At 39.7% G+C, this 13,682-nt stretch overlaps 1 protein-coding gene across 1 annotated transcript; it reads left to right on the top strand.

Moving 5' to 3' along the window:
* Positions 1-2,397: 2,397 nt before the first annotated feature.
* Positions 2,398-13,290, top strand: ap3s2 (adaptor related protein complex 3 subunit sigma 2). The gene is made up of 7 exons (XM_061246787.1): positions 2,398-2,610; positions 3,048-3,139; positions 4,771-4,882; positions 7,784-7,855; positions 10,074-10,181; positions 11,184-11,285; positions 11,773-13,290. The coding sequence occupies exons 1-7, from the start codon at positions 2,542-2,544 to the stop codon at positions 11,797-11,799; spliced, it is 582 nt and encodes a 193-aa protein (XP_061102771.1). The 5' UTR covers positions 2,398-2,541; the 3' UTR covers positions 11,800-13,290.
* Positions 13,291-13,682: the final 392 nt, after the last annotated feature.

Below are 13,682 nucleotides of genomic sequence, written 5' to 3'. Positions count from 1 at the left end.
CCCAGTCATACGTACTGTATATGCACAGTTTGTGTCAAAATTTAAATTCAGTAATTCCATTTGTCATTTCATGTACAGTACTAGCATTGACAAGAAAGTGTGTAATCCGTGTGTAAACTTTGGCCAAATTATAGGAGAGACATAGCTATCTGGATTCAGCAGGGTGACAGCAATACATGTTCCCTGTCCTTGCCAGAAGGCGGTGCCATAAGCCTCAAACAAACTGTACCATGTGCCAAATCTTCTAATAAAGTAATGTAAATGTAATGAAAAGAGAGGTTAGCCATAGTAAAGGAGGCCTAAGCTAAGACATCTATGCCATATTTATAGCAAACTTTGTTTATGCGTTTTATGGAATTTACATTCAACTCCATTTAAGCATTAGTTAATTAGCTAATACTGAAATTATTTATATTATATGAAAAATTATAATATACCATTCACTTATTAATTCAAATAATTTTGCCACTTAGAGCACTCATGAAATCTGTTCGGATCCTACTAACAAATCGACATATGAAAACATTGATGAATCCCACATTGTTTGTGTAAATGCATTTCCAAATGATTGATGGTCAAATTAATTCAGCTTATGTTTCATAAATGAGGCCCACTGAACAGAAGTTATGGAAACCAATATGGAGTCCAGTGATCTGCATTTCTTCATTTTCCCGTATGCTTTTTGGTGAAACCCATGCTTTTTTTTCAACTTATGCTCAGCATACAGTGCATTACAGTGATGACTGAGTAGCATTTCAGTGAATGGTATTATGTTTCCAACGGTGCATAGTTTGTTAGGCTTGTATAAAACAAAACTTTTTTTGCCTGCATAAACAAACTGTAAACTTTTAGGTACACATGCTGAGACCATTATACGCCGGCACGTACTAGACTTGTGCTGCAGTGGTGCACGGCTGCAGTGGTGCACAGACTTTGATGCAGGATCGGTTCGTTCAGTTGCACACCAAGGACCTTCCAGATCCGAGTGGCAATAATTGGGCCACCGCTGCATGCAACCATCGCTGATCACCTAAGAATCAAGGTGTGGTGGCTGGAGGCGTACTGCTTGAAGAAGGCGTGTTGTTCTCGTTCTTATCCAACTGCACACACAGGAATTTACAATAAACAGGGTACAATAGGCCACGAAATTGGGAGGAGAATGTAAAAAAATCGGAAACTCATTTATTAAAAAAGAGAAAAGAAAAAGGTTGATGTTTTACAACAAAATACTTACATTGAATTAGAACACTGCCTTTGGAGGCCGAGGAAAAAATAATCTGCGAATATTTCTGAGGATATTGAAAACACCTTACACCTACTTTACACCGCATCTAGACTGTTGCTGTACGACTGCTTCACGGCTGCTGCACAGCACCAGCAAGTAGCCAAATACTGTCCTTGGAATGTTAGCAGACTGTGCGTCTTTACACCAGATGTGGATGTGTCACCGTTACCCCTCTGCATACATCTGATCACGACTTCATCTCATTCTCCCTCCCTCTTCCTCCCCATCCTCCCACCCACACTTCCTCAGCCCACGTAACCACCAGCAAGAGCGGGAAATTGAAATTGAAATATAGAATTACATAGCCATTTTACATATTTCATTTTCTGTGACTGACTCAGTTTATTTAGTTGCTTTATTCACCATACTTAGGATGCAGGTTAGGATGCATGTGAGCTATGAAAAGTTTAAAATGTATTATTACTTTTTAATGAGGAGGTGATCACCCCCCTCATTAGTGCTTGGGTGGGCAATTGGTTTGGAATGCAGTCATGTTTTTATTTTGATATACATAAAAACACTGACATACACAAAACCTAGGGTCTGAACTGAAGAGGGGCAAACCCAAGGCTATCAATAATATAAAAAAATGGCTATCAAAAAGTTCTGCATTCTCTTAACTTATCACCGCTTTGAGTGTGGGAGTTTAATCAGGGAGGGTTTGAATAATAAATTCCAGAAGGACTGGAAGGAGGAGAATAGGAGTAGGCAGTTTTTTTAAATACAGCCTAGTGTTAAAAGGCAGAGGAAAGTAAACCTGAGCAGGGGGAATGAGGTTAATAAAATTACTAGGTTCATTGTGGATTGGGGAGTAGTATGGCCTTCATTAAAAAACGGAAATGTGAGGGATGTGGAGTGGTAGAGATAGTGCTGTGTGTATTGCTGCACTGCAAGCTGTATGGAGTGGAGAGGAGGGCCTTATTTAAGGAGCTGGCTGATGTGGGCATAGAAAAATTAAGCTTAAAGACCATACGGGGAGAATGAGAACAGTTGTGAGTGTTGTGGAATAAAAAGTAATCCAGTTCCTGAGTATAGTGGGTTTATATCCCAGGGTATAAATCTGGATGGCGCTAAGGAGTAGCAGGGCTTCTCCAAACCGGTTGGAGGCAGCAATGCGCTGACCACGCATTAAAAAAAGACTAAAAGAAGAAGAGGAAGAAGAAGAAAGGGAAGCGTAGTTTGCAAATATCATCTTCGTAGGAAAATATTAATACTAGGTTCACGAACGTTAGAAGAATCTAGTGTAATTAGCAAATATGATAAAGGCTATTTTAATTTTTAACAATCATGGAAAACCGCGCCTTATCAGATTTTACCAGTATTTCGTAAGTAAAATCAACATTTAGTTGGCTAGCCACCCAGCCTGCTAAGTAGTCTGTAGTATGTTGCTATCTAGCTATCTCGCTATCTAGCTAATCTAGCTACTATCATTGTTATAGTAGCTACCTAATGCAAACGCTAGTTAACTGTGAAGTTGCGCAGCTGTTAATGTGTCATGCCATTATTTCTGTTGCTTGTTCATTACAATTTAGCGTTTAACAGTTTAACCTCAGAGCTAGCTAGCTTGCTACGTTTCCGCAACCTAATTTTACATTATTCTTCTACCTGGTTATGTCACCTTAGCTAACGTTTAAGTTGTCAGTTGTCTGTTTGCTACAGACAATTAAGATCGCTATAGATTAGAGTCCATTGACAGCCGACATGCTGTCTTTTGTCCCAGATTTAAATTATTGTAATTTATTTTCCCTCCACCCCTCCAAAGGCAGAAGACATGCAACAACAGATAATCAGGGAAACGTTCCACCTCGTTTCGAAGAGGGATGACAATGTCTGTAATTTCTTGGAAGGAGGAAGGTAAAGTTACTGTAGGATAGCTACCTGATAAATACAATGACAGTTGTATTTACGTAAAAGTTGATGTACACTCAGTAGTTACTTCTTTTTCACGCCATTCTCTGCAAACAAGGGAGACTATTGTGTGTGTAAATCCCAGGAGATTAGCAGTTACAGAAATACTTAAACCAGCCTGTCTGGCACCAACGATCATGCCGTGGTTGATATCACTGAGATTTCTTTTGGTTGATGTGAACATTAACTGAAGCTCCTGACCGTATCTGCATGATCTAATGCATTGCACCTCTGCCTCACAGTTGGCTGATTAAATAATGTGTAAGTAGGTGTAGATGAATAAGTGTTCCTAATAAAGTGCTCAGTGAGTAAGTGTGCATCAGTGCATCGAGTGTGACATAGTTTTGTCCCTTAAAAATCATCTTAGACCACCCATGGTGTGAAAACCATTTTACTTGACACTGAAGTAGAGAGACACCATGCCTTCAATTAACAGCAAACAGATAATTAAGTGTCTTGGCTCTATGAGAATGCTCAGTAAAATTTTGTCACAGGTTTGATAACTATACCAAAGTTGTATTTTGGAAACTGTAGATACATGTATTGTAACATTTCACACCATGTATTCCCCCGGAAGTGACAATTGCTTGTGTTCATGGTAGTTCTTTCTAGTTTTTAACCCAATTATATGCATTAGATTGTAATAAACACTATTAGATTATCGTGACTGGTTCAGCAGACCAGGACAGAGTGGCCGTGAATCCTGTATTCATTAATATTCATATTCATCAGACCCATCATATGTAAACGATTCCTAAATGTGTATCAGGCTGCTGCATCATGCAATGAAGGCCAAGCACATGACAAATAATCTGCTGTGCTCACAGAACGTGGTTGTCCTCCATACTATTTTTATTATTGGCTGTTGGTAGATTTACAAGATTGTGAAAATGCAGAAAAGTTGTTGGGTTGTACAAATAACAATGCTAAGAACCTAGATCTGGAGCTATATATGCTCCCATGTAAAATGGCTAACTTACTACAAAGGTGTGTCTTGAATTTTACTCCTTTCCTCTCATGTTTAATGGCCTGAATCCACTTTCTTTTTTTTTTTTACTTGCTTGGGAACTATAAATCCAACTTGCTGAGGTAACTGCTATGTGGAGTTCACACAAGCCTACAGAAATAACACCCATTTCTTGAGGGTCTCTTCATTTTTTGGAAAAGAAAATATGCTCTTTGCTTTTCTTGCAAAACCCTTTTAACCATGGTGTTTAACCAAGCAAGCCAAAGACACAGACTTTTCTAAGTCTTCTAGATCATAAAAAAAAATTGTTCTGGGCCATTTGGGAATCAAAAAGTAGTAAAATAACACATCAGCAAATAAATCCCAGATTTCAGTTTCCTGGACCTTTAAGTACAAAGCATTTTCTCTATATTTCTGGTGATTTTTTGCACTTGTAAGTTGCTTTGGATTAAAAGCGTCTGCCAAATGACTAAAATGTAAAATGTAAAATGTAAATGTGATTTCATTGGCACCAGATTGTTAATGTAAAGGTTTGAGAACCAGTTTCAAATTGGATCAGTTGGAATAGTAACTTAACTCTTGTTCCCCCCCCCCCCCTCCCAATGTGTAGTTTGATTGGTGGATCTGACTACAAGCTGATCTACCGACACTACGCAACACTTTACTTTGTGTTCTGTGTGGATTCTTCAGAAAGTGAGCTTGGAATTCTGGACCTGATACAGGTAAACATATTTGAGTGAACAAAATAATAGTTTTGCCAAACAAATCTTTGCCAAATCTGTTGTGTCCTCCCCCTAGTTCCTGGTGTTATGGGATGCTGCTTTTTACCGTAAAATGTAATTTTGTGGAAGTGGGTGATGCAACCATTTAATAGGAATGGTTCTGCGTCAGACAGGAAATCATTTATACTGATACTGCAAAAGCGTGTGTGTTCAAGGTTGAGCCGTGTGATTGGTGAAGTGTCGTTAAAGTTGTAAAAATTTTGTCAGGTGACTTACACCCGAATATTACAGCTTTAGCCAGGGGATAAGCGATTCATAAAACGTGATGTCTGTCCGTCATGTGTTTAGGGTCCTTGTGGCAGGTTTCGCGGCCTACTTTTCCCACATTTCATTCCCAGTCAAAAAGTCCACTGCAGCTCATTGTTTGTTTTTCGGCTGCACTTTAGTTTGATTTCTGCTCATTACAGTTAAAGTGGTTGATCGGAGGACGAAAGGTAAAACCAGCTGCAAAACCACCAGCTTGGGAAAACAAACGTTGGCGTTTACGAGAAGCCAGAAGGTTATCTGTGGTTTGTTAGTAGATCTTTATCAGTTTTGTGGAATTCACGTGCAGTGGTAGTATTTTCTTCAAACAGTCGGATCACATCAGTGAGAAGTGGAAGGACGCATAAATGGAATGGGCCGCAGTGATTGTGATCTAACTGCAGATGTACCCTACACTGTGACCACTTTATTAGGTAGACCTGTACACCAGCTTGTTATTGCAAATATCTGAGTATGTAAGAAACTGCTCTCCTTCTGTGATTTTCATGCACAACAGTCTCTAGAGTTTACAGAGAATGGTGTAAAAAACCAAAAACAGCAGCAGAAGACTAAAAAATAAAAGTAAAATAATTTAACCTAATAAAGTGGTCACTCAGTGTATATATATATATATATATATATTTATTATGTGAGTGCAGACATTTTGGGTCACAACCTACAGCCTTGAGACAACATCCGGATTTGTTAAATGACAGCGATCTGTACACCAGAGGGGACACAGGCTTATTGCAGGGAGTTTGAAATTTGGACCCTTATTCATGAAGTGTCAGATTAGGAGGACTGATCTGGGATCAGTTTCCTGTGGTCATCTTTTCCCTTATGAGCTAAAAGGATCTTAGGTCAGCTGTTATTTAGAGACGCATCAAATGGGGATTGTCACAGAGGTATATCAAATGAAGTCCGTAAGAAATATACTTACCCAAACTAAATTTATACTAGATATCGCAAATTTGTAACCTGTGACATTAAGTGTATAAAAATACAAACCCTCTGTTAATGTATTTAGCTCACTTATTATCTGGTATCATCAATATGCTAGTAGTGAAATTGAACATTGCATTTTGGACCTGATAAAATGAAGAGTAATATTTTCATGGATAGTAGTGACAGGTAACTAACCATGAAAACCATGTCAGGGTTATCACCCCATACCAGACCTGGGTTAAATACGTAATTGCTTTGGATTCAAATACTGTGCTTTTCTGTGCTTGTCTGGTGTATTGGAACCTATTAAATACTCTCAAAAGCTGCAAACCCCACCTTCTGGTCCTCTTGCTTGGCTCCTTTGTACCAGCTGATCAGTCGAGCACAGAAAAGTATTTGAACTCAAAACTATTTTGTATTTAACCCAGGTCTGCCCCATATGCAAATTGCAAATGTCAATATAGCTTGCTTCCTTATCACTCCACTCACAACTTTCTCAGTTATTATGGTATTTTATTAATTTCATTTAGTTATAAGTAATGTCATTTATACAATTAAGCAATATGCGAGTGCGATTACAGTCATTTTCATCTGCATTCCCTGGACATTTTAGAATACAAACTGTAGCTTATATCAACATTCTTGCTAGCTAAATTGATCATTTTAAATTGGATGGTTGGCATATGATGATTTCCACAGCTGAGGAAAATTTGGAGCATTCACTTGCTTTTTAATGTAAATGCAGCCACAGTCAACTGGCTCTGGAGACGTTTTGCTGATACAGGACATTGAAAAGTTTTCTCTCATTCACCACAATTGTTTTTTCAAACTTGAGTTTTGGCCTTGGAGCTATCACCCAGATCACACTATTGAACCCTTGAGACGGTTGCCTAAGCCGGGTTATAAGCCTTTATCTTGCTGTATCTAATCACTGCCATGATACACAAGTGCTTTTTCAGATAGCTACTTTGGTTACATGTGTTAGTGATGAAAAATCTAACCCCACTGCACATTTACTCTGGAGGTAATTAAACATGATGACTTCAGACCGATTCCAGATACCACTAGATAATTAATGCTGTCTGTGGCCAAACTATTTGACAGTCATGTGATATGATGCAATTACGTAGCATGCAGAACAAAAATACATTGACATGAACAAGGAAGCAGGTTAGCAAAGGGTTTATTATGATGTATACTGATGTTATTTTGTTGTATGATCCAATACAAATCAAATGCCAATTCTCATTTCATGTACAGGTTTCAGCAATAATAACAATAAGAAGATTGCTTTGTGATATGAAGAGGTGTTGTAGATCCTGTGTTCAAATAAAAAACCACCCCTGGCAAAGGTGATAGGGAGTGTATTTTCCTATAATCTGTGATAGGGTTAGAGAACACATTTGGAGGGATTTTGACCATTAGTCTTCTTTCTTCATTTTTATGAAGGGTGCCAATAATTCTGAGGTTAACTGTATAATACAATAATGTCAAGTTTAACACTTCTTTAATTGCATATTGTGTCTGGCTACATTTTATTAGGGTGGGGTTGTCAGCTCACATGACAGTGACTTAAATGTAAAAGATACAAGCAATACATATTTTTGCTTTAAACTCAACCTAAATTTCAATCTTTCTGCTTTCTTTGTCTAGGTCTTTGTGGAAACGCTTGACAAATGCTTTGAAAATGTCTGTGAATTGGACCTCATATTCCACATGGACAAGGCAAGTTGAGTGTTCTGTAATAAGACACATAACACTTTGTTTCCTATTCAAGGTGCATAGAAGTAGGAGCTCAGAGACGAATGGCACCACCCAGCAGGTTGTTGGCTATCATTATTATTCAGCAGCTGAAATAGTTCATCTCTTGTTTCTGTGTTGTGCTTTCGGTGTCCACATACCAGCATAAAACCATTTCCAGTCATCAGATGGTAACAGAATGAATGGCAACATTCTACATTCGATAAGTAGTAGTCTGTTGATTATATGTAGCTAACCTGTCATCAATATTCAGTTTTCACTCTGATTGGAGAAGTTTGCAGGGGTAGGGGTGGGATGGCAATCAATATTCTGTAGCTATCTTAGTAATATACATTAATGGCCGTTTAATTACCACTAAAGATGAATCATAGTCTTTACCAAAATAAATGGCTGTTACATTTTAGCACTGCTTATGAAACTGGAGAGTAATAGTCCACTTCAAGTATCGGAGGAGCACTTCTTAATGCATCTCATTTTCATTCTACCATGGAAAAAGGAGGTCATTCATCCCTGCAGCAGGAGATAACATTATCAGAAACGATAATGGCCAACAAATTCACATTTACTGTACCTTAGTAATCCACATGTAATTCTGTTGAAAGTAATATTTTATATTTACTTGAGAATTATGTTATTTTGTTATTGCCATGGCCAAAATGTTAATTATTTACAATAAAACTTAACTAATTTCAATAATTATCAAGGTAATATTTTATACTGTGAAAATGTTGGCCAAGATAATCTTACTATGACATTTTTATACTGGCAAATGCCTATTCTGAAGCTTCAGTTAGCTTGGCTACCATGATGAATCTGCAGCTGAGGTGGTGATGCAGCAGTGGCACTTTAGTGTAACTGAATTGTAGGAAATGTCAACTGGTGATCATATAGGATGAGTTTGAACCTGGGTAAGAGTCTGCAAATTCTTGAAACGGTTTATTTTTTGACTACAGTGGTCCGCAACATTAATGCACTGTAGGTATCCTAGCTAGCTGCCTTTCCACATTTAGACCGCTACTGCTGTAACTTTGAAAAGCTATCCAAATAAAAGAAAAAAAGCAAGTTTTCAAACAGATGCCCATTTCCCTTTTTATTTTTTTGCTTTTCTTACTTGTAAATGTTTCACTTAAAGTTTCCTAGTTCCTTCAAGTTCTGTAACTTATTTGTCAATGGATTCAGACAATGTTGAGATATTACAATAGAAATATCACTGCCATAACATTAGGTGAAATATGAATAAATAGCTAGACGTATACTTTTAATGTATTTTGAAAAATACTGCTGACAGGTCTGGCTTCATGCATTGACTAAAATCAACTGTCCGAATAACCCGAAATAGCAACATGGGTGGGTAGTTCAGGCAATCCTGCATAGTGGGTATTTATCCAATTTCTAGTGCCTTGTAAGTGAATCATTTTTCTGATTGTTGAGAGGACTTTCCCACCCGCAATTGTGCGTTAACCAGTCCATTTTATGGGTGAATATTACAATGGGTTTCAATAAGAGATAAATAAATAACTAAAAAGAGCATTACCAGTCCTGCTAAGTATTCAGCTACTCTGAAGTATAATGGGTGTGGTTCTCATGTTAGCCCTTTGCTCCTTTGGTTGTGGAGCTGACGTGGCTTAAATATTTCAGACAGCTTTATCGTCCACAGAATTCTTTCTATTACAGTTATGTATTTCAGATTTTACAGATTGGGAATGTTCCAGCAGTCCATAGAAATGAATACGGCAAGCCTGCTCCACGGCGCTCATGCGAATGTTCCCACAGGGTGTGTGGTTTTGGCCCAGAGGAGGCCTGCACTTACCACATTCATGGCCTCCTGCGTGTTTTTGTGAGCAGCGAATTATGGGAAATTGCTTCATTCTACACTCACAGGGAGGGCATGATCTCAAATACTCAAATTTCACAAGGTCGTCCTTCTGATAAAACACTCTAGATATTGTGTGGCCTTTTAGGTGTTGAGATATGAAATTAATGTAGAAACATGACAAAAAAATGCTTAGGCGCATTACTGTTAAGCATGTGGGGAATTGTGGTTTTCTTTTCTGTGGTGTACATGCCAGTAATGGAGTGGTTATGGCCTAGATATATGTTGATTTGTATTGTACCTTTGTGGGTGGGATTTTGTGCCTTTTATTGCTGGTGTGAATGTGCGGGCTCCCTGGATCTCTTGCAGGTGCATTACATTCTTCAAGAGGTGGTGATGGGGGGAATGGTGCTGGAGACCAACATGAATGAAATCGTGGCTCAGGTGGAGCTACAGAACCGCATGGAGAAATCCGAGGTGAGCAGCTGAATCCATCCTGTTGATGGTCATCATCTCCCCTGTCTCCTATCCTGATTTACCCATCTCTTCTCTCCATTTATCCACTCTTTGTTCGCTTGTCTTTTCTCTCAGATTACTCTCTGTTCTCTCAGATCTCTTCTCTTTGCTTACCCGTCGTTTGTTTTTACCCGTCTCGTCAAGTGTGTATGTTTCTTCTTAGTTTTCCTCATTTGTTTACCTGTCTATTGTCAGATTTCAAATAGTATTCAAACACATTTCTTTATTTGACTAAGCTTTTGTTGTGTGTTGGAACAAATAAAAGCCATCGGCTCCTCCTTGCAGGCTGAAATGCACCAGGCAAGATCAATAGAGCACAGAAAAGTATTTGAATCCTAAACAAATACTGTTTGATACCCAGGTCTGGGGTTCACCCATTTCTTCTTAGTTTCCTTGACTCTTCTCTTAGTACTCCTCTTTTCTGAGTTTACTTGTCCCTTCTCTTTATTCACCTGTTTAGTATCTCTTCTCTTACCTGTAAATGATCTCTGTTCATGTGTCTCTTTTCTCCGTTATCTGCCTCTTCTGGTAATTTAGCCATATTTTCTCTCATAGGTTAACTAAGAGAAGACCTACTTCAAACTATCTCTCCATGTATCTCCCAAATCTCCTCAGTAAAACAGTAGTTTGACTGTAAGACTAACATTTACAAGCTAATATCATGTGTCGGAGCCCCTGCGTGTTACTTGCTGCCTGAAAGTCAGGTGTGGCAGTGTTTACCGACTGCACGTGACAGAGTGGGTTTTCTAATGGCCAGTTTCTGGGGCCTTTCTAACCCTACATTAGTCGGCTACCTGCCATTTTGCGTGGGTTAACGCAAAGACTCCTAATGCGCAGTTAACCAGTGACGTCTGCCCGTCGGCCAGGGTGGTTTTTAAAACTCCAGTCTGCGTAACAGTGTGTGAAGTCCCGCTGCGGTGTAAGGTGTGTGTCGTCATGTCTGCCGTGTTCCCCGATCCCCAGGGGGGCCTGTCCGCCGCTCCGGCTCGCGCCGTGTCAGCCGTCAAGAACATGAACCTTCCGGAAATCCCCCGAAACATCAACATCGGAGACATAAACATCAAGGTGCCAAACCTCTCCCCGTTCTGAGCTGGTTACGGTGGAGGCTGGTGTCATGGGCGGGGTTTGGGTGAGGGTGTGGCAATGATGTGATGCCCCCTTTTTTCCCCCCCTCAACTTTTTCTGTAGATACCCACTTGGAAAACATTTTAGCCAAAAACATTGACTGGAGATTATTATTATTATATATTTTCTTTTTTTTGTTTTTCATTTGTAGGCTTTCAGACTGCAGCAGCTAGAGGTTTTTTGCCTGTGTCTTACTACATACCGCTAGCCCTGTAAGGGATAATGTTCCAGAGCTAGCACTCCCATGTGGGATATCTGGGGAAATAAAAGAAAAACAGTCTATACCATTTCAAGCTCAGTGGGTTTGATGAAATGCTTCTGAACCTCTGTACGTTCTTTTTCCGTTGGAATCAAAGTGATTGCGGTCTCAGTGTTTTTGATTGATAAGTGTTGTCTTTGTGTGGGTTTGTCCTGTGTGGCGATTCAGGCTCTCTTGAAAGCCCAGGCCCAGTAAGAAGGAACCCTGATGTCAGCCGTTTGCAGCTGGGGGTTGCAAGGAAACGCCTGTGGCAGAGTCTGGGGGCTCTGGGGTGCAGGTTGGTCCAGAAACAGTTTGTTAGCTGGGTGTCTTTACTCTGCCTTCTTTCCTCTCGCCCACCCACCTGTTCTGAGATATGGGGAACATACAATATTAATGATAATTTGTTATTTAGCTGATGCTTTTTATCTAAAGTGACTTACAGTTGATTAGACTAAGCAGGGGACAATCCTCCCTGGAGCAATGCGGGGTTAAGGGCCTTGCTCATGGGCCCAACAGCTGTACGGATCTTACCGATCTACACCAAGGCTTGAACCGCCAATCCTCTGCGTCCCAGTCATGTACCTTAGCCACTAGGCTACAGGCTGCCCTGTCTACTTTGTGTCTGAGAGAGAATGTGTACCCAAGAACAGACATAAAGATAATGGCAGAAAAAAAAGGGGGGGGGGGTGTGGTGTCTGAGAATTTGAAATGACAAAAACAGACAGGCTTGGAAGGAACACCGTGGTCCATAGTGCCGGCTTCCTGCTGGATTGGAGTGTTACAGCGGGCCAGGAAAACATTTAAAACTCTGTGCGTATGGTAGGGGTTTCACCAAAATGACTTTACAGCTCCTCTTCAGACATGTCCGTGAGGGAGAGAGAGGGCAGCGAGTGAGATGGAGGGAGAGGGTTTTTTGGAGACAGGGTAGTCGCTGAGTTTCTTTTAGCTCTGGGCAGGCCTTCTGATTGGTCTATAGCTTCTTGGTGTGGGTCATTATTGGTTAGAAACCGTGCTTCTTGTCTGAAGTTTGTCATATTTGATCTACAGCTGTTGAGTCCTGGAGAAAATATGAAAAAACTATACTGAAAGTCACATAGATGTGAGATGATTTTTTATTTTTTTTTCCTTTCTGAAGTTCAACTTCTAGTTTGGTAAGGGTTGCCTGTGATAGGAAACACCTGCTGTTTGCACTGAAGGGAACCGCTCAGCTTTTGCCCGTGTCTGCACTACTGTACTATTCTGATGTGCGATATTCAGGAGCTTGACTGTAAAGTTGTCACACTTCTTTGTTAAATGATCCCATTGACATAGTTTTTTTTTGTTTTTGTTCCCCACATACAATTCCCATAAATGTTGTTGGGTTTATATGACAAAGTGAATTTCATTCCTTGAACTGTTAAATTTTTTGTTGAAAAATATATTCCGCCTTGTACATTAGCTCTTATATTAAAGACATGTTTAAGTTCTACTGCATGCCGTCCAGAAATGGTTTGCTCATCAATATTTCAGTTGGTTACATGGGTATATATACTGTAACATGGAGAGGTGATTGCCGTGCATCAGTCAGGTATTATTTATTTATTACAAATGTGATTTTTTTTTTTCCTTTGTTGAATAATTCTCTAGAATTCTGAGGAGTGATGCTGTACTGTGTGACACAATGTAAATTCCCGAATCATTAATAAATGAGCAATAGAAAAAACATTTGTGTTGAGAGGGGTTTTTGTGAGTGAATTATTGTAATTTTGTTTAAATACAATTTGCTGTCATGATAACAGCATATACAACTTCCTTTGTGAGAAATCAGGAGTTAATCATAATTCGGTCTGCCGTACCCGTCTCCAAAACTCATGGAAAGCAGGTTGGCAAGCTTAAGAGAAGAACCAGTAATTTGCTGCTAAAATGAGGTTGAGGGGGGAGGGGGTAAATGCAGTTACTAAACACCACACAATAACAGAGATGCTATTGTGTGCTGGGCCACATGGCTTTGACTGTTTGGAGTCAGGGCTGAGGGGGTCAGGGGGGGGGGGGTTGAGGTGGAGGCGGACCCTTTTGACGCACGTCAAGCGAACAGGGGGAACAGGAGTATCCGGCAA

Source organism: Conger conger, chromosome 6 (genome assembly GCF_963514075.1).
Source record: "Conger conger chromosome 6, fConCon1.1, whole genome shotgun sequence".
Classification (NCBI taxonomy): Eukaryota; Metazoa; Chordata; class Actinopteri; order Anguilliformes; family Congridae; genus Conger; species Conger conger.
The sequence above is the reverse complement of the archived record's forward strand: the minus strand, read 5'-3'. Positions and strand labels throughout refer to the sequence as shown.

What these genes read in the sequence shown, in the direction of transcription:
- ap3s2 (XM_061246787.1), top strand. Translation starts at nt 2,542, where the DNA reads ATGATAAAGGCTATTTTAATTTTTAACAATCATGGAAAACCGCGCCTT. An exon ending in TCAGATTTTACCAGTATTTC is followed by an intron (nt 2,611 to 3,047) that starts GTAAGTAAAATC and finishes ACCCCTCCAAAG; the next exon opens with GCAGAAGACATGCAACAACA. An exon ending in AATTTCTTGGAAGGAGGAAG is followed by an intron (nt 3,140 to 4,770) that starts GTAAAGTTACTG and finishes CCCAATGTGTAG; the next exon opens with TTTGATTGGTGGATCTGACT.